Source organism: Petromyzon marinus, unplaced genomic scaffold (assembly GCF_048934315.1).
Source record: "Petromyzon marinus isolate PM22_M1 ecotype Great Lakes invasive population unplaced genomic scaffold, UKy_Petmar_22M1.pri1.0 PM_Scaffold_25, whole genome shotgun sequence".
In the NCBI taxonomy this organism is placed as follows: domain Eukaryota; kingdom Metazoa; phylum Chordata; class Hyperoartia; order Petromyzontiformes; family Petromyzontidae; genus Petromyzon; species Petromyzon marinus.
Window position 1 is genome coordinate 740,482 of NW_027423224.1, and position 20,845 is coordinate 761,326.

The 20,845-nt window shown below is 48.4% G+C and overlaps 1 protein-coding gene across 1 annotated transcript; it reads right to left on the minus strand.

The window, feature by feature from the left end:
* Positions 1-5,456: 5,456 nt before the first annotated feature.
* Positions 5,457-19,324, minus strand: LOC142923017 (uncharacterized). The gene is made up of 2 exons (XM_076063952.1): positions 19,232-19,324; positions 5,457-6,335 (listed from the first exon to the last, which is right to left on the minus strand). The coding sequence occupies exon 2, from the start codon at positions 6,295-6,297 to the stop codon at positions 5,683-5,685; it is 615 nt and encodes a 204-aa protein (XP_075920067.1). The 5' UTR covers positions 6,298-6,335; positions 19,232-19,324; the 3' UTR covers positions 5,457-5,682.
* Positions 19,325-20,845: the final 1,521 nt, after the last annotated feature.

The following is a 20,845-nucleotide window of genomic DNA, read 5'->3' on the forward strand; positions in this document are numbered from 1 at the left end:
AGAGGAGGGGGGAGACGAAAAATTAATGTATGCTGTCTGAAAGCCACTGTAAGCGTGAACAATCAATTAAGACCTGAAATGGTTTATCAAATCTTTCCAATGATTGCTAAGCCATAATCCATTTTCTCGGTTGAAATTGTCTCTGTGCTTGTATATGTGGATAGCCTCATGAACGAATCTCTCATGGTAGCCAGATGGCTTACAAAGAACACCGTTTAAAATACACCGTTTAAAAATAAATAAATTGATGCAAACCAACACACCTGATGACGACGGTTTGTGTTATGGTCGAAACGTCGTGAGATTTTTTTTATTGTTTTATATATTTTATTGTTTCCCTTCAACGTGACTTTACCGAAAGAGCTAAGAATATGAATTACTGCAGGCACGAAAGCTTTAAATCAAAATTTCTTAGCATTCTTAAGAATAGTGGCTATTTCAGCTCTCGCAACGTATGCTTGGATATGTCCTATGCCTTTAAGGGCCGCATCGACCTGAGAGATGATATCTACAGGAATATGTTTCGGGGTGACAGCAAAATTTAGCCCTCTAGCCAGTACTGTTTTCAGATTGTCCGAAATCGGGGTGCTACTCTGATTAATGACGATTTTGTTAACGTCTAGTTTTGTTATATGTGGGACTGGGTTCTTCTTCGATAGGTGGTTGAATTAAGAAATCAGGTTAGCTTTGTATTTGACTGAAAGTGAATCGGCAGAAGAAGCAGTCATGTTGTCTACGTGGTTCCAATCAGCAGGTGACATTTTTTGTGTTAGCGTTAAATGAGCTTGTAGGAGAGTCCTGTCTAAAGTATCGAGTCAAAACGGAGTAGTCTTATCCTCTCTGAGATTAAAGATAGGCTGGCCTTAAACAGAATCTGTTTAGAATTCGGTGAGGATACAGCAGCAGATGTTAGTGTGAAAGCGATGGGTATTACCTTGTTTTCGCAGAATCTTTTGAGGAAGGTCAGCGTATCGATGAGCTTTGACTTATTGTCCCGTTGTCTGTTGAAAGCTCTAACAGATAGGTGAAAGCCCTCCCCGTAGAGGTTATCAATTCTAGATTTGAAGCTTTCGTGGCTGCAAGGATCCATACTCTTTGGTTCTATTCGGTAAAGTCACGTAGGTAAAAAAGAAAATAACAAAAATCACGACGTTTTGGCCACAACACAAGTGGCCTTCATCAGGTGAAGGGACCGTGCTGTCATGAGGACAGCGTTGGAGTGAAAACAGCCAAGCCCAGGTCGCGTCCTTTAAGCTATATGGGAGGAAGCAAAACGCTTGACAAAGGAATTAGCATAAAAATGAGCATGATGTACGTAGGAGGTGCATGGGCCATGATGGACCAGGAGCGGGTGGGGACCATGACGGACCAGCAGCGGGGGGGGGGGGGGGAGTAGTGAGTGGAGTTAGTGAGTGGAGTGAGTGGAGTGAGTGGAGTGAGTGAGTGGAGTGAGTGAGTGGAGTGAGTGAACGGAGTGAGTGTGTGGAGTGAAATAAGCAGCTGTGAAAGTTTGGAATACCACTACTTGAAGAAAAAAAATTACTTTACCATTGAAAATTAGTTTAATGTGTGGTTTTATTTAGAACATCTTTCCAATGATTGCTTAATTTGAAACCATCCTCTCGGTTGAAATTGTGTCTGTGTTTGTAAATCTGAATTGCCTCGTGGACAAATCTCTGATAAAAACCCGTGGGTTTGCAGAGAATCTTGGTATCGGAGAAAACTATATCGTGATCACCCACAGCTATGGCAGAATTCGTTCTGCCGTGTTTCAAATCTGATTTGTGCACGCGAATTCGGTCAGAGACAAACATTAAACTAATTTTCAATGGTACAGTATTTTTTTTTCAAGTAGTGGTATCCCAAACTTTCACAGCTGCTTATATCTCTCCACTCACTCCACCCACTCACTCTCCAACCACTCCACTCTCCACCCACTCCACTCTCCACCCACTCCTCCACTCTCCACCCACTCCTCCACTCTCCACCCACTCCTCCACTCTCCACCCACTCCTCCACTCTCCACCCACCCACTCCTCCACTCTCCACCCACCCACTCCTCCACTCTCCACCCACCCACTCCTCCACTCTCCACCCACCCACTCCTCCACTCTCCACCCACCCACTCATCCACTCTCCACCCACCCACTCCTCCACTCTCCACCCAGCCACTCCTCCACTCTCCACCCACCCACTCCTCCACTCTCCACCCACCCACTGCTCCACTCTCCACCCACCCACTCCTCCACTCTCCACCCACTCCTCCACTCTCCACTCTCCACCCACTCCTCCACTCTCCACTCTCCACCCACTCCTCCACTCTCCACTCTCCACCCACTCCTGCACTCTCCACCCACTCCTCCACTCTCAACTCTCCACCCACTCCTCCACTCTCCACTCTCCACCCACTCCTCCACTCTCCACTCTCCACCCACTCCTCCACTCTCCACCCACTCCTCCACTCTCCACTCTCCACCCACTCCTCCACTCTCCACTCTCCACCCACTCCTCCACTCTCCACTCTCCACCAACTCCTCCACTCTCCACCAACTCCTCCACTCTCCACTCTCCACCCACTCCTCCACTCTCCACCCACTCCTCCACTCTCCACCCACTCCTCCACTCTCCACTCTCCACCCACTCCTCCACTCTCCACCCACTCCTCCACTCTCCACCCACTCCTCCACTCTCCACCCACTCCTCCACCCTCCACTCTCCACCCACTCCTCCACCCTCCACTCTACACCCACTCCTCCACTCTCCACTCTCCACCCACTCCTCCACTCTCCACCCACTCCTCCACTCTCCACCCACTCCTCCACTCTCCACTCTCCACCCACTCCTCCACTCTCCACTCTCCACCCACTCCTCCACTCTCCACTCTCCACCCACTCCTCCACTCTCCACTCTCCACTCTCCACCCACTCCTCCACTCTCCACTCTCCAGCCACTCCTCCACTCTCCACTGTCCACCCACTCCTCCACTCTCCACCCACTCCTCCACTCTCCACTCTCCACCCACTCCTCCACTCTCCACCCACTCCTCCACTCTCCACTCTCCACCCACTCCTCCACTCTCCACTCTCCACCCACTCCTCCACTCTCCACCCACTCCTCCACTCTCCACTCTCCACCCACTCCTCCACTCTCCACTCTCCACCCACTCCTCCACTCTCCACTTTCCACCCACTCCTCCACTCTCCACTCTCCACCCACTCCTCCACTCTCCACTCTCCACCCACTCCTCCACTCTCCACTCTCCACCCACTCCTCCACTCTCCACTCTCCACCCACTCCTCCACTCTCCACTCTCCACCCACTCCTCCACTCTCCACCCACTCCTCCACTCTCCACCCACTCCTCCACTCTCCACTCTCCACCCACTCCTCCACTCTCCACCCACTCCTCCACTCTCCACTCTCCACCCACTCCTCCACTCTCCACTCTCCACCCACTCCTCCACCCTCCACTCTCCACCCACTCCTCCACCCTCCACTCTCCACCCACTCCTCCACCCTCCACTCTCCACCCACTCCTCCACTCTCCACTCTCCACCCACTCCTCCACTCTCCACTCTCCACCCACTCCTCCACTCTCCACTCTCCACCCACTCCTCCACTCTCCACTCTCCACCCACTCCTCCACTCTCCACTCTCCACCCACTCCTCCACTCTCCACCCACTCCTCCACTCTCCACTCTCCACCCACTCCTCCACTCTCCACTCTCCACCCACTCCTCCACTCTCCAGCCACTCCTCCACTCTCCACTCTCCACCCACTCCTCCACTCTCCACCCACTCCTCCACTCTTTGAACAAGGCGAGAACTAAAGCGACCAGGATGAGTTTCATTTGCAAGAGAGACCTGGATCACCCAAATTACCAAAGCTAAATAAAACACAGAGTTACAGTAATTAAAGCAAATATACTATTTTCTTCTTTCGATAAAGCATATATAAACAATAGAAAGACAACTGCTGTCTCATGAAAAATCGACGTAATGGAGCTAAGGGATGATAGAATGTGAGTAATGTGCGACATGGATGTCCTCTGCCCCCTACACGACTGAACATTTTCTTTGACTACGTAGTTTGAGACGATTTCCATGGATGTACCAGTAGAATTTATCTGGTATAGATATAATGGGAGGCTGATCGATGCCTGAGCCGGTCATGGTATGCCTCTCTATTGTTAAACCATATTATGAATGCGGATGATCTGGTGATTACTGCCCACTCTAAGGAGAAGTTGGAGACACTACAGCTAAACATGAAGCATGCTACTAAAATATGGGCCGTTACCATCAGCCCCACGAAAACAAATCACCTCGCTGGGTATTTTACATCATAAAAATGCTCCCTTCCTCAATTCCTCATGTATTTGGGGCACCTGAGGAGAGAGTGGAGTGGGCAGTGTGCTGATGATCAAGTCCGTTTTGGGAGCCGAGGTCTCATTTAAAATAATTCGAGCAGCATTATATTTTCATCAGCTGTTCAACAGTGTGGAAGCTACCTGGCATGTCACTCCATAAAAATCTTCATGTCTTCTCGGCCACAGTTATACCCTCCCTTATCTCTCTCGAAAGGAACATTAAGGTTAGCTTGCCCACGATCTATTCAGGGTTTAACCAGACTGGACTTTGTAAGCTCACAGATTCCTAGAATATCTGGACAAATGCCCATCTGTGGGCTCCTCCAGCAAGCGAGGCTGCGTTGATTGTGTCATGCAGTCCGTATGCAGTCACGGCATCCCCAAGCAGCTTCAATTTGGCTGGATAGATGGTGCTAAATGGGCGTGGTACGGGGTAGAGAAGAGATGGACTGATGTGGTGCAGAAGGATGTGGAGCTGATTGGTCTTATTGATGACTGGTATCAGCAGTGTCACGATCGGCTTCTGTGGAGGAGGTTCATGAAAGGCGCTGCTGGGGAGGTGGAGGCAGTTGCCCTCCAGCAACAGCATAGGGCAGAGGAGCGAGGCTCAAAACAACGAGCAGAGCGCCAAACAACTGACACAAATAAAGTTGGCACAGTGGGGAGCACGGCTGTTGCATCTGCCCATCATCTTCCTAAGTCAATCCATGGCACCTGCGTCTATTACATGACCTCCTGCCAGCCAGCCTTCGACACTTCACGTGGCCTCAAAATGCACCGAGCATGGCACAAGTGCTGTGGTGATGTCACCGCCACTTAGGGGTGAACGACGGTTGTTGCGTTGTTGTTGTGCGTGTGTGCACGGACGCATGTACGCCTGTGAGTCTCGTGTATGGAGAGATAAAGAGGCAGCCGGGCGGGGTGCTGGCCATTCACCCCGTGTGCCATTCAGAGCTTCATAGGCGCTTGCCCCAACATTCTGGTAAGGCTATACAGCGGATGATTGTCGCTGTTGTGTGTGTGTATGGACGTTCACCCCCCTCCCACCGCCCCCGTGTGTGCAGAGACTCATTACGCCCCCTCCCGACAAGCAGACCGGCATCTGGACTAAAGGTAAGTGACAATAACAGATTTTTTTTCCATTTAAGTAACTTTATGTTTTGCTCACAATACAGTATTTATTAGAGTGTTGCATGCAAATGTACGATATTTTGTCTTATATATGACTTTGTTGATGTTCTATGGGGTATGTTTGTCTTTCTGAGTAATGTTTTAATTAGGGTGGTGTCATTTTCACAATTTTCCCAATATTTTTAAATGGCCGACTTGCGCTTCAGCAATTTTCGGAACCAATGGCTAAATCTCTTCATCTTCTTGGGCTTGGTGGTGGTGGCAGAAGTGGTGGTGGAAACGGTTGCGGTGGTGGAAGCTGTGGCAGCGGCGGTGGAAGTGGCGTCGGTGGTGGTGGCATTGTACATTTGAGACACGGTCCATATTAGCTCTTTCAGCTGGCTACGGAGATGCAGGTTCTCTTCTTGCAGCCTCTTTTCCCCATGCCACATGTCCTCGTGACGCACCAGCTTCCCGCGCAGCCTAAACTGTTCCTGCCCTCTCTGCGGATTCAGGAAGTTCAACTTCCTCAGGTGGGCATGCAGCGACCTCCGGAGATCTTCGTTTTCACAGCGCAGCGACATTTGCCGCTGTGCTGCATTGCAGTCTCGGAGAAAATCCGCATGGAGAGACTTGCTCTCCCTGCAAGGCACTCTCGTGGGCTCCAGCTCCAACTGGCGCTCTTTAAGCTGTTGAACCAGGCTCCTGATCTCTCTCTGGAGAGTCTCTCGGTTCTCCATGAACTCCTCCAGCTGATGCTGTAGCTCCAGACGGAGCATCTTGCTCTTCTGACAGAGCTCCACATTCTGCAGGCCCATCCTCTCCGTAGACAGCGTCGTGGTCTCATGGTCAAAGTCTGAAATGGAAAGCGTAAAAAGAAGATATATGAAGATCCCCATCCCAAGCATGGCCAAGACCAGAACGCCAACGATCAGCAGCACCATGCTCAGCTCGAGTTGACGGCACGCGGACAGAAGCAAGTGTGAGACACGTCACGAAGGGGCGTGTTATTTATCGTGACGTCATTACCGGATGTGACGTACACTATGACGTAACAGCCATCCCTGCCCACTTATTGTCAATCATTGCCCACCACGTGACTCCACGGCCCTGCCCCTAACCACGCAGCTCCTCCCCCATACACTTCTTCCGCCTTCCCCATGTGACGCGAAGCGAGCCAATCACGCGAGAGGCGGCGCGCGGTCGGCCCCGCGTCCGCTTCCCGCCATTCTTGCAATGGGCGGCGGGGCCGCTCAGGGTGGGGCGCGGGGCGCGGGGGCGAGTTCACTCCACGTCGCGAGTCGGGAGGAGGGACGAGGGGGAGGGGCCAGGAGGGACGAGGGGGAGGGGCCAGGAGGGACGAGGGGGAGGGGCCAGGAGCGGGAGGGGGGGGAGCTGAGAGCTGCGAAAGTTTGGGGTACCACTACTTGAAAAATATACTGTACCACAGAAATTAGTTTATGTTTAGTTCGATTTAGAACATCTTTCCAATGGTTGCTTAATTTGAAACCAACTTCTCGGTTGAAATTGTGTCTGTGTTTGTAGATCTGAATTGCCTCGTGAACAAATCTCTGATAAAAACCCGTGGGTTTGCAAAGAACCTTGGTATCGGAGAAAATTATATCGTGATCACCCACAGCGTTGTAACAGTGATCAGCAAAGAATTCGTTTTGCTGTGTTTCAAATCTGATTTGTGCTCGCGAATTCGGTCAGAGACATGTCGCTTTGTCTCCCCTATATAGCAATCACCGCAGGTACAACTCAATTTGTAAAACCCGGGGTACTGTAAGTCAGGAATGCCATCCTTCACGGATGGGATCAGATCACGAATTTTGTGTAATGTATTGAACTGCACCTGGATCTTGTGTTTGTTTAGAATTTTTGAAATCTTTTTAGTAACGCCTGCTATATATGGTAGTGGGATGGTTTTGGCCGGAGTATCAAGTGGTTGTTTCTGTATCGAGGGAGAAACAGCTTGGCGGATGGTACGGTCAGAGTAACCATTCCTTTTGAGGGCCAGGTGTACATGTTTTAATTCACTGGTCAGGTGGTGTTGGTCCGAAATGCAATGAGCCCTATGGTATGAAGTTTTGATGAGATAATTATTTTGGGCTGGGTGGTGGTGGGAATCAGGTTTCAAGTAGGAATCTGTGTGGGTGGGTTTCCTGTAGACAGAATACCCCAATGAGCCATCAGGTCTCCTCTCAAACAGAACATCTAAGAATGGTAGCTTAAATTTCGATTTAAAGTTTTCGTGACTGCAAGGATTCATCTTCTTTGGTTCTTTCGGTAAAGTCACGTAGAATGAGAATAAAATAATAAATTGATAAAATAAAATAACACAATAATATTCTCACGACGTTTCGGCCACAACACAAGCGGCCTTCATCAGGTGAAGGGGACGAGACTGTCTGGAGGACAGCGCTGGAGTGAGAAAGCCACGCTGAGATCACGACCTTCAAGCTGTGTGAGAAGAAACAAAGCGCCTTGACAAAGGAATTAGCATTTAATTTAGCATTGAAATGGCTGAGTGATTAGCTTGTGACTGGTCACAGAAAAGGCTATATTAAAGTTAAAGCATACACATCCGCAAAGGCACCCCTTGACAAAGGAATTAGCATAGAACTTAGCATTGAAATAGCTAAGTTAAAGTATACACATCCGCAGAGGCACTCCTTGACAAAGGAATTAGCATAGAATTTAGCATTTAAATAGCTGAATGATTAGCTTGTAACTGGTCACAGAAATAGCTATGTTAAAGTCAGAGCATATACATTCACCGAGGCACCTAGTACAAATCAAACAGGAGAATTTAGCATTGAAATAACTAGGCGAATTTAGCATTGAAATAACTGAGTGATTAGCTTGTGACTGGTCACAGAAATGGCTATGTTGAAGTTAAGGCCTACACATATGAGCTATTCACAGTAACTGGGTATACAATACAATATATAATGAATACTATATCATGAACCAATAAAAAATACTAAAATATAAATTACCTCAATGTTATCAATAAACTCTATATTCTCCAATCAGCTAAGCTACCAACAATAAGTCGTTATATATCACAATGCTATATGGCGAAAAATGGGTGGATTCTTACCCTCAACTTTAGCAACACAGATAGCTTAACCGTGGTTAATGGTATGGTTTACAACATGGAGTATAACAGCGCCTCGCAGCTGTGTCTCTCCCCCTCCTGTGTTCCGACCATCGATGAACTCGTCCGTCTGAACGGGACCCATTCACTCATCATACATAGGTTCAATCATCGTGTGCTGGCTCACTCGCACATCATACACTCTGCCGCTGACTCGCTCACACATCATACACTGACTCACTCATCATGCGCTGACTAACACATTGTGCGCTGACTCACACATCATATACTCACTCAACCTAATACTGACTCAATCATCATACGCTGACTCGCACATCATACGTTGACTCGCACATCATACACTCACTCACGCTGCTGCTGACTCACTCAGACATCATACACTGGGAGTGTCGTGCTGCCAGCTATGGCTGCAGGTTTTGTCGTACATGTTATGTATATCGTTTATTGTTAATTTTAAAATCACAGTTCCTATGATTACTGCTGTTACATTGTTTTTGTAGCTTTATTTTGGTCTGGTTGTGGTTTAATAGTTTTCTGCAATGTAGATTCATATTTTGTTTGTTGCGGTTGCACCCGACTTAAGAGCCGCATGGCTCACAGGGCTATACGTAATAAATTAAACTTGAATACGCTTCACAGAAATGAGTAAACATGACCTTTTGTGGAGGTAGTGTGTTTGTGTGGGGAAGCCAAAACTTAAAGTACACACATGAGGCAGCGTCAATGTTACTATAATGTTCATTATGTTAAATAAATCACTTATACAGGACAGCAGTGGTCCAGGTGTCTGTGCAACCACCTTCCTATGCCTTTGAATCTCCATTTGCACTGTCTCTTAGGAATCCTTCAAAATGAGCGGCACGTTACATCATCATCAGCAGCCATTGTCTCTCTACCGCTGGATGAACGCCTCCCTATATTTGTTTAAAGTGAGAAATTAATGAAAAAAAATCTTAATTTAACATTTTTTATTAGTATCAATAATAACGAAGCGTCTGGTCAGTGAGTATGCACCACATGCATTTACAACAGCATGCAGAGCATGAGACTATAACGAGTTTTGTACATCATGTTTGTAAACCCAAGTAATCCATTCTTTAGTATGAGATATTTATACATTTAACTCTTTGTGTATTGAGCTGTGTGTATTGCATTGCTGCAAACTAAATATCTAAACTGTACATATACAGGCCGGTCTGACTTAACCAGCGTTCTTTCTACAAGAATGTGCTATAACAAGCAATATTAATTTATCCCTGGGGTGTCACTATATACGTATGATTTTATGAATAGTCAAATAGTACGAGGAGATAATGCAATAGGGAGAAGGGGGTGAGGGCGTGAGCTCAGTCGCTTTTTCTCTCATACAGCACACATCTCCACAGGAAATGAAAAAAATAACACCTGGCAAATGGACATACATTGATGTTTACGCCCAAGGCGCAACAACTCTATTGGTTTCACTATCGTGCAGCTCCACGCTACACACAGCAGACGCGTGCTCCCTACAGAGGATAAACTGTCGAGCGTCTTCTACGCCGACAGCACGAGCTTCAACACAAACATCCCCCATGTAGCTCCACAGACTGGTGGGTCAAGTGCTGTTAGTGAGCCCATTTGAAGACCCGCACGCAAAGTGGGGTAGAAATGGCCAGCACCACACCTGGCCACATTTGTCTCATAGTCTCATAGGTTATACTGATTACCCATTGTACCAGGCACTCATTTAATGCAGACACAAACTAGAGGACCCAAAACCAGTGTAGATATCACGTCCTATTGATAACTGTGGCTGAGTTTGTTGTGCAGCATGGCTCGCCACAAACACACATAGGCGATGTACACAAACATACAAGATACAAATGAGAAAAATCTCCCATATCGTTTTTTACATTATTGGGATTAGTTCTGCTAGCGAGCACATAAGCAGGCCAGTACGGCACATGAAGGGGTGGATACATAAACACAATAACAATAAAAGCCATTCGCCACTCAAAATTGGTGACGTCAACAAAGTGTTTGTGCCAGGCTAAGTGCACATTGAGGTCATGTGGACTGTCGAAGGCTCATGGGCAGGAGGTTACAGGATAGATAAAGGTGTCATGGGTTGAGTGACAGGGATGACTGGCAAATCTACCACCTGTGCTCCCTACTGTTCCACCTTGCTGCATTTTACTCATTCTGCACTCCGCTCGTTGTTGTGAGCATCACTCCTCCGCCCTCCGTTATTGCTGGAGGCGGACATCCTTCACAAAACTCCTCCAGAGACGCTGATCTTGAAACCACTGGTCGAGTTGTTGGCAAGCCCAAACAGCTCCACCATCCTTCTGTTACACAGCAGTCAAACTCTTGCCTATAGCGATAAGCCCCTTATATCTGGACAAACAGAAGCTGTTTGGGTACACAGTGACTGGGCATTTGGGCTACATGACCCAGCCAATGCTGCCTCACCTGCCTTAGTATCTCACTGATGGGCATTTGTCCAGATCATTCAAGGATCTAAGCTGCTCACATAATCTAGTTTGTTAAGCCCACGGTGGATCGTAGACAACTTGAATATGCAAAACCAGTGTGGATGTTCCTTTAAAAGGAATCCAAATTTCTCAAATGTAGAGAAGGGAGGGGATATCTGGCTGAGAAGACCCAGAGATTTACATGGAGCGACAGGCAATGCAGCATTCACAGTGTGTTACGCAGCTGAGATAATTATGTTCAACCGATTCGGAGCATGACCTCTGCTGCCAAACTGGAGCTAGTCACATGCACCCCAGGTATGGAAAAATTGTTCTGCTCTGTCCAAAACTGCCCCACTGCTCATGGGGAGTGGAGGGATGGGAGAATACGATGACACAGAATACCCAGGCAGGTGCTTTGTTTAATGTGGGGATGAACGTAAACCCCATTTCTTAGTAGTACTCTCGAAGTTCAACAAAAGCTTCTCCAGCTCATACTGGATATAATTCTTATGGTGGGGATGGTTGTAATGTGGAGGTGGGCAGTGGTAATGCACGCTCCTGTCTAATGAGGAACCAACAGTTTGGGACAATTTCAAGATTATGTAAACAACGCCGCCAAGACCAGCCCAACAACCTGTTGCAATATTGGAAATGAATGGATTAGTGATTAAACGTGGTGTTTAATTGAAAAAAGAACGTAAAAACTGCTACAAGGGCCTAAGAAGGCAATGCAAAACTCAGATCTGGCATGAACAGAGGGGGCCTGATGGAAAAGCTGCAGTAGTTGAATAATAACTCTCAGTCAAATAAAGGATGACTTTGCAAACTTCAGTCAGCTCAGGGGAGCCTACTTCAATATTTCCTGCGCAATTACAAATGCCAGTGGCAAGCTCCTCAGCAGTTGAAGGCAGAAACTAGCATGCTAGAAGTAATTATGCTCCCAAATGCAGAATCGCTCTTCGTCATATCCCTTTGAAGAGCTCATGCAAGCCACAGCAACCAAAGACCCTACACCTTCTGCATTGAGCCATTTGAGTATAAAGTGAGAGGTACCCTAAGAAAAATGAAAGAAATCACTAGTAACCAACACTTGCAATATCAGAGTAGAAATGCTGACACCCAGAGGCTCAACTATCATCACATGGGTGAGTAAGATCTTTTAACACACGTGGAGGGCAGGCTTGAAACCAGCTTTCAAAGATGCAGCCTTTTTGGTTGGACTGCAGGCAGTCTTACTCGTGCCGTGTCAGTCATAGAAGTTGTTGGACCATACTTATATTTGCCTCAAGCAAGTCTTGACGAACAAAGTGGGGTATAATCTGCTGAGTAGTGTAGTGGAGGCTGTGAAATGAGAAATAATCAATTAGAGTGCCTTTAAAAAGAGCCTCTGTCAAGGTGATGTGCACATCAGTGAGATACAATCATCATTGGGAACAAGGTGGTGTACATTCAGCCTACATTTCTAAAGAGAGAACATACAGTGATGATCACAGGAGAAATCTGTGGATGGTAAGTGACAGGCCCAAATAATTGCATCAAAAGAAAAGGGAATGAGTGACCTCCGAATGAGTAAAGGTTGATTAGAAGTTCCAACAGGAAGCCTTGGTTGCTGGGCGGAGAATGAGTGAAGGGGAGTAAAGCGAGATGGTAGGGACGATATAGGAGAACATTGGGAGGGGAATGAGATGATGGGAGAGGCAAACAGGAGCGTGTCCATGGTGGAACTTGAAGACAGCAAAGGGGATATTGTGCTTGATGCAGAAATTAATCGGATACCAGTGGAGGTATCAAACACGATCACAGCTTTACCAATTAAAAACCAGGCAACAGAAACAAACATGAGTACAGTATTACCAAAGACAAGACTGTCACACTATATAAAGTCCCACTCATTTCATGGATCGTTATTAAACAAAGGTGTCGCTTTAATCGACATTGTGAACTCGGGATGTTACGGGACAATGAGTCCCATAGGCAACGCCACGGGCTGAAGGGCACAGTGGGGGCTATCACTCCCTCGACTGACTGTGCGTGAGTAACAGACTTCAGCCTCTATTGACGATCTCTGTGAACAGGGAGGTGGAAGCCAATAAAGTTCATGTCAACAACAAAAACCGTGACCTTTAAAGAGACAATGCTCCTGTTAAAATACGATTGACAGTACATTACCATTTTTACATGCTTCAGAGTACTATACCCATTTTAGAAGCAGCATTGCTTTGTAGATTGATTTTTTTACTGATGGAGATAGTAAAAAAAGCATGTGGCAAGATGAGACGTTCATTCGAATCCGTGTTCTCAATGTCCTAGCCCCTTGGCATAGCCCCTAGGCTCGAGCACAAGACACTGATACTATTTTACTCAACACCCACCTCTATAACACCCCAAATCGCTCCCCCTCAATCCCGCTATGTCCCCCTCCCCCCATCGCGATGTTATTCATCTTCCAAAAAAACTTCTTCGATAACACCGCTTTGAAATGAAATGTTTATAGTAAGAGACGATTCAGGCAATGGCCCTTTTGTCACAGCACTTCAGTCTCCTCGACTTGTGACATCGGCACCACCCATGAGGAGGCCGCATTTGTTGCACTCCAAGATGGCTTGGTGAACGCCCCTCCCCTCCACTACCCCGACTTTTCCTTGCCGTTTGTCCTTGATCCACATGCTAGTAACACTGGCATTGGAGCTGTTCTGTCTCAAGTTGTCAATGGCGTCGAGTGTTATCCCATAAGGAAGCAGAGTGCTGTCTCCGGCTGAACAGCGGTACTGTGTCACATGCTGATAACTGTTAGCTATCGTGTTTTTCTTGCAACAGTATCTTCCATATTTGTATGGGAGAGACTTTGAGGTGCGCTCGGACCACGCGGCGCTGCAGTACGCGCTGCAGGTTGACCAGCCATCTGGCGAACTTTCACGCTGGTTGGAGGTCCTCCAGGACTACTCTTTTCAGGTTACCTATTGCAAAGGCTCCCATCACACAAACGCGGACGCCCTGTCGCGATTACCCACGAACGAGAGTTGCGCAAGTTTTTCGGGCTCCGGTCGCTGTAAGCCGCGCAACGAACACTCGCCCCCTACCCTTACGGCATCGGCCGAGGTTGTAACATCTGAGGGGGCTGGGGATCCAGTGGCGCGTGATGCTGTCATTGGATTGGACCACGAAGAATGGGGGCACCTCCAGGTTGAGGACGCTTCTCTGCTTAAATTGCGATGCCGTGTCAGAGAGACTGATGGGGGCGAGGATCGATGGGGTGTCACCTCTTTCATTCTCAGAGGCGGATTGCTCATGCATTGGGGCGGAGAGATGCGATGTTCCAACATTGTTGTGCCCACCGCCCTGCGGAGTAAGGTCATTTGGGCGGTGCACGAGCGTCTGTTGCACTTGGGTGTGCATAAACTAGCATTGGCCACACGTAAGTCGGATTTCTTCTGGCCTGGCATGGCTGAGGATGCTGCTAATTTGTTGAAGGGGTGTGTGCAGTGCACGCGGTAGAAGCCGCTTGTGGGAATAAATATTTTCTGGTGGGAGTCGAGTATTTCTCATGATGGCCTGTGGCCTGGCCGCTTCCCAAACAGTTGGCGGCAAAGATCACTGAGGCATTCCTCAATGGCTACGTAATTGTAGTGGCATGGTTGAACATGATCGCCACTAATCATAGCCGGCAGTACTAGCTTGTGTCAGTAGGGAGCAGAGGGGAGGCTGAACCTGCTGGATTAATGATGACGGGCCGTTTGCCAAGGCAATCCCTGGGGGAGCATCGTGACCAACGGTCGGGACCCCAGATCCCGGGAAGGGGGCTGGGGAGATGATGTCATTCTCCAGACCCTCGGAGACGGTCCTAGAAGGAAGGCGTGGCCAGGGACGGAGTGAGCCAGGAGCCTATATATAAGTCAGGTCCCTGAGCGGTCCCAGCAGTTGTTGTCCGGCCGAAGACTGAAGAGCATCCTGGAGCCCTGAAGAGAAAAGCCCAATGGGCAGAGCAGAACCCCTGGCTAGGGTCGGCTTGAGCTTGTACCAGTGAAAGCTCCAGCTGATAACCAGTGAAGACTCAAGGGAAGACTCAAGCCCCAGCACTATAGATGCCGTGATAGCCAGTGAGAGGCAAGCTAGTCTGGAGGGACTACCTCCATAGAGTATCGCGTGAAAGGGGCCATTACCCCATTCTGTAATAACCTGTTAATGTTATAATAAATGTGTTGCCTCAGAGTAAGCTTCCTCCAGTTTATTACCCACTACATTATGGACAAGAGTGCTCCCGAACGTCTTCTGAACAATCAAGGCAAAACATTTTCTTCAAAATTATTGCAAGAGGTGTGCGTTAGTTGTGAACCAAGAAAGTACGCATGTCACCGCACAATCCGCAGACGGATGGTATGGTTGAGGTGGCTGCACAGGACTCTGACCTTCATGTTGAGTCATCAGGTCAGCGAGAACACGACCCCCTGATTCATGTTCAGTTACAAGCCGCACCCAACAAGGCAAAATCTTAAATCTCTGACTCCGTGTGCTGTACCCTTCAAAAGCTTTCCGAAGTGCGGGAGACTTCCAGGGTAAATTCTGATTCGTGCCGATTGGCCAATGAATGGCTGAGGGGCTTCCATACTTCAAAACATGAGTGGGCACCTGGGGACAGAGCTTGGTTGCACTGTCCACAGGTACCGGTGGGTACATCGCCCAAATTGCTCAAACCCTGGAGAGGGCTGGTTGATGTGATTCGGGTCATTCGACCGCAGTGTGTCCAGATCCGCTTGGGGCGGCGGAGTTGTTTTGTACACTCCTCTTGCCCTAAGCCCTTTATTGCTCCCTGTGAGTTTGTTCCATCTCCACACTGTGGGCGCCGAGGGACAGATGTGTCCGGCGAGCTGGCATGTGTGCCCGTTGAGGTTGGTCCTCAGCGGAGTCGTGTGCTTCCTCCCTCAGGTGCCGCGCGCCTGATGTCCCCCGAGCCGCCGCCTGCGCTGTCTTCACTTGATTCGGGAGAGGAGAACCCGTCGACCCGGCCTACTGCTCTTCGTGAGGAGCCGGATTCGACTGGACAGTTGCATATTCCCCCTGGGACCTCCAGGGAGAGTGAGCCCACCTCCACTGGAGGCCCAGCCACGAGGACTCGCTCAAAAACTCTTCGGATTTTGTGACACCCATGCACACACACTCCCACACCATCAGTTGCTTGTCACACTCAGTAGGCCATATCGGTTATTGGCTGAACCTAGCCTTTGTTGTGCTTATGGGTATTGCTACACGGTGAGGATGGGAGTTGTTGGTGATGGAGGGGATTCCGTGCATTCGCGTTTTATATTTTCTCGTGTTGTTCTGTACATTTGTAGCTAGTGTATATATTGTATAGGTGGGCTTGGGTATTTATATGCTATTTGTTATTGTTAATTATTGAGGCACACATAGCGTTTAGTCATTTTTACTCGCTTTTTATCACCTTATTCACTTAAGCAACCATTGGAAAGATGTTCTAAATCATACCAAACATTAAAGTAATTTTCAATGGTATTTATCCAAATAGTGATATACCAAACATTCATAGAAGCTTATTTCACTTCACACCTACATTTGTAAACTCCCCCCCCCGCCCCGTGCCGGTCCTCTACGTTCCACTTCACACCCCCTCCCCCCCTCCGTGCCGGTCCTCTTGTGCGTTACGGTTATTTTATGCTAATTCCTTTGTCAAAGCATTTTGTTTCCTCCCACACAGCTTAAAAGGACGCGACCTGGGCTGGACTGTCTTCACTCCAACGCTGTCCTCATGACAGTACGGTCCCCTTCACCTGATGAAGGCCACTTGTGTTGTGGCCGAAACGTCATGATTTTTGTTGTTTTATTTTTTACCTACGTGACTTTACCGAATAGAACCAAAGAGTATGGATCCTTGCAGTCACGAAAGCTTCAAATCTAGAACTTATTCACTTAGTTAGTTTTAAGGGGGAGTTGACAGCCAGGACGGCTGAATGCTACGAATGGGGGGGGGGGTAATGTAGTGACATCGGGAATACCACTGTGTAGTGCCGGCCTGAGAGGCACGGAGTGCGATGTAATTACATCACCGACACCCCATATATGTGGGTGTAGTACCAGCCCTAGTGGGGCTTGGTGAGCGCTGAGTCATGGCGCTGAGTGGTACCACGCGTGGCGTGCAGTGCTGTCCTCTATAGAAGGGGTGTGAAAGTGTCAGCCATGAATGAGGTTAATGTGGGCCATTGCACTCTTGTTGACCCTGGAAGGTACATGACGGGTAAAGTCTACACAGGGGCCCCAAGTTGGGGCTAGTGGGTAGTCACGTGTCAGGGCGAGATCTTGCAATAGGAATCAAGAAGGTAGTCGTGGCCAAGGGCGGAGCCGGCCACGACTGGTGAGCATATAAACCGGGTCCCCAGAGGGAACAGGGTTCAGCTTTGCTGTTGTCTTCTGAAAGATCTACATTCAACATCCGTGAAGAGTCACCAACACATAGGCAGGACTCAAGCTGGAGTCCTGCTCGTTGTAGCTATCCCAGAGTGTTAGCGCAGATAGCCTGGTGGTCCACCACCATAGGTTGTTATCTGGTAAAAGGGAAGTTACCCCTTCGTGTTGGTATAAATAAATTTGTTGCCTCCAAAGAGTATGTCTGCGACTCAATTGAACCGACTACACAATGGTGCAAAGGTCAGTAAAGTGACCGAGGCCACCAGGGGCTGTACCAGTATACCACATCAGATTAACAAGGGGCTCAGTGGTGGCAACAAGTTATCCCCTTCGCCTGGAATGCAGGAGATCGTGGGTTCGATTCCAACGCCTGGATATTTGGAGTTTGCATATTCTCCCCGTGGTGGCGTGGGTTTTTCTCTGGATCCTCGAGTTTTTTTCCCTCCACATTTAGAAATATGCGTTTACAGTATTTGGCTGCTACAAATTTCCATGTGATATGCCACTTCGTTGAGCTATGATTTGTGGCCAGGTTGCTTTTGAAAAACAGCTATATAGCTCAGTGGTCCTTACTTGGTACAATAAAATTAAAATCTGCCGATTCCTGGAGTTATACTATAGGAAGGCCTGGGTACCCAAGGGACCAGGTTACACCATTTGTCAGTTCAATGAAAAATCGACAAACAATGAATCCAACAAACACACCCAGTGCTGAAATGCACTGAAAAACAGTAAATGTACCAGAATGAAGCAGTACACATCTTGTCAAGTTGTATTTATACAACAAAGATAACTAAAGAAAAATAACCAAATCCACAATTAGATGTGGATGTGAAAATAAAGTAAAGCCCTTCTGGATAATGGGCACCCTATGCCCTGTCGGTCGTGTTGATTTTTAACCATATTTCTCCACGCCGACTAGTGCGGATTGGTGAAGCGAGGGGGGCAGAACTGATTCATTTGTCACTCGCCTCTGGATTTAGTCCATGGGTGTGTAGTGATGTGCGCTAAGTACTGTGCAATTGGACGACCCCACATGCCCTGGGCACCCTTTCGCATGAGATATTCAAACTCAATCTATTTTGCAGGTGAAATATTTCTGAAATAAAAATGCAATGAAGGAAAAACAGAGAAACTGCCATGACACGGTGCAAAGGTGTGAATTAATATATTATAATAATCAGTCACACGACTGACCATACAAGGCAAGCACACCATGGTGGTGCTCGCTTCATCCACCCAGCAACACACTTCAGCGCAATTGTTTCCCAGCGCCGATCTCTTGAGTCGGTATGGGAATCGCTGCGGCGGTGTCCGCTCGTGCAGCTCCATGCGACCCACAGCAGACGCGCGCTCCCTATAGAGGATCCACGGTCGCGCGTGGTCTACGCCTACAGCACGAGCTCCGACACAAACATCCCCCATGGAGCTCCACAGACTGGTGGGGCAAGTGCTGTTATTGAGCCCCTATGAAGGCCGGCATAGTACACGAAATGGTAAGTGGTCAGAACCACGCCGGACCGCCTTTGTCTCCCCAATGTGTGATGTTTACACACCGCCCCAGATACTCATTTGCGTTACACACACATTTACCTCCCTACCCCCCACCGCACACACACTCACACACTACACCGTCTTCCACACACACACATTTAAGCACCAATCAAAAATCCCCCGTGTATCCTACACAGGTGGTTTATATTCTGGACCACACCACCCACCGTCCACCATGCACCACGAACTCCCCACACTCACCCACGCAGTGAAGTGTCGAGTCGCCCCGCGTCTCTCGCCCCTGACGCGGCCCAGTTCCCCGTGTAGCCTCCTCTGCCGTGCTCTCAGCCTCTGGCCCTGACGCAGCAAAAAGGAGAGGGGTGACGGGAGGAGTGAAAGGAGCGTTGAGGGGAGGGTTGGGGGGAGGATCGGTGGGAGGGGTGGGAGGGGTGGGTGGAGTGGGTGGAGTGGGTGGGGTGGGGTGGGTGGGTGGGGTGGGTGGGGTGGGTGGGGTGGGGTGGGTGGGGTGGGGTGGGATGGGTGGGGTGGGTGGGGTGGGTGGGGTGCCCTTTGCTTCCTTCGGCCCCTCCCCCCACCTCTGCTACTTATTTTAAGCCTCTGTTCATTCCTCCGGCCCCTTTTTTCTTGCTTCTCTGTCCGTCTTTCCTCTTCTTACCTCTTGTGTCCCTGTATATGTATTTCTGCTATCTTGTACCTCGTATTTGTTCACTCTGTCTATGCTGGTATGTTCAACCCAGAGGATGAACACGAAATTTAGCACTCTTCTGAAATTCGTGGTCTGCCAGGCAAGTGTCTAACTGTGTCGTTGGCCGACTGGTATTGCATCACGTAAATTTTTCTTAGGTTTTTTGAATTCTCGTCTCTCATCTTCTTGTTGTATTTACCTCCGTGCAGTTTAACGCTCTCTATGTGTTGCGCTGATGTCACCCTATGTGCTATTTGTTTTTACACCTGATGAAGATCGCTTGTGTTGCAGTCGAAATGTCGTGCTTGATTTATTTTAATATAATTTTATGGTATTTCTACATACGTCACTTTACCGAAAAAAAAAATGAGTTAATCAATGGTTCTCTGTGTGAGTGAGTCTATGTGTCTCCATGTGAGTGAGCCTATGGCTCTGTGTCAGTGAGACTTTGGCTCTCTGTGTGAGTGTACTCTGTGAGTGAGTCTATGGCTCTCTGTAGGAGTAAGTGGGTCTCTAAGGCCACCACAATCTTGCCCCCTGCCCAGTGCGTCCACCTGGTTGAGCTGCAGGAGTCTATTGTCCACCGCTCCAGACCGCACAGATATCCAGACGTCCACCTCCAGCACAGACACCAGCAGATTCTTAAACCTGGTGGTGGAAGTAAGGACACGAGAGGGGTAATAGTCAACCACCATTACCACCATCAATACCACCATTACAACCACCAAAATCACCGCTATCGTTAACACCACCATCAATATCACCACCTCCACCACAACGATCACAATCAAAATTACAATCACAATACTCTTTGGTTCTTTCGGTAAAGTCACGTAGGTAGAAAAGATAATAGATCACGACGTTTCGATCGCAACACAAGCAATCATCATCAGGTGAAAAAATATAGCGAGAAAGCTGCTGAAACACGAAGTTATATTGGCTTGAGATAAGCTCAGCCCAAGGGTAAGTGGGCGGGGCTAGAGGTAGAATTTGCATGTAAATACAACACCACATCGTGGAAAAGGAAAGAGAGACACAGACACCGAGAGACATCCACACACAGAGAGAGGCACACACAAAGAGACACACGAGAGACGCATATAGAGAAAAACACACCGGCAGAGAGACACCCACACAGACAGATGCAGAGAAAGATAGACACAGAGAGA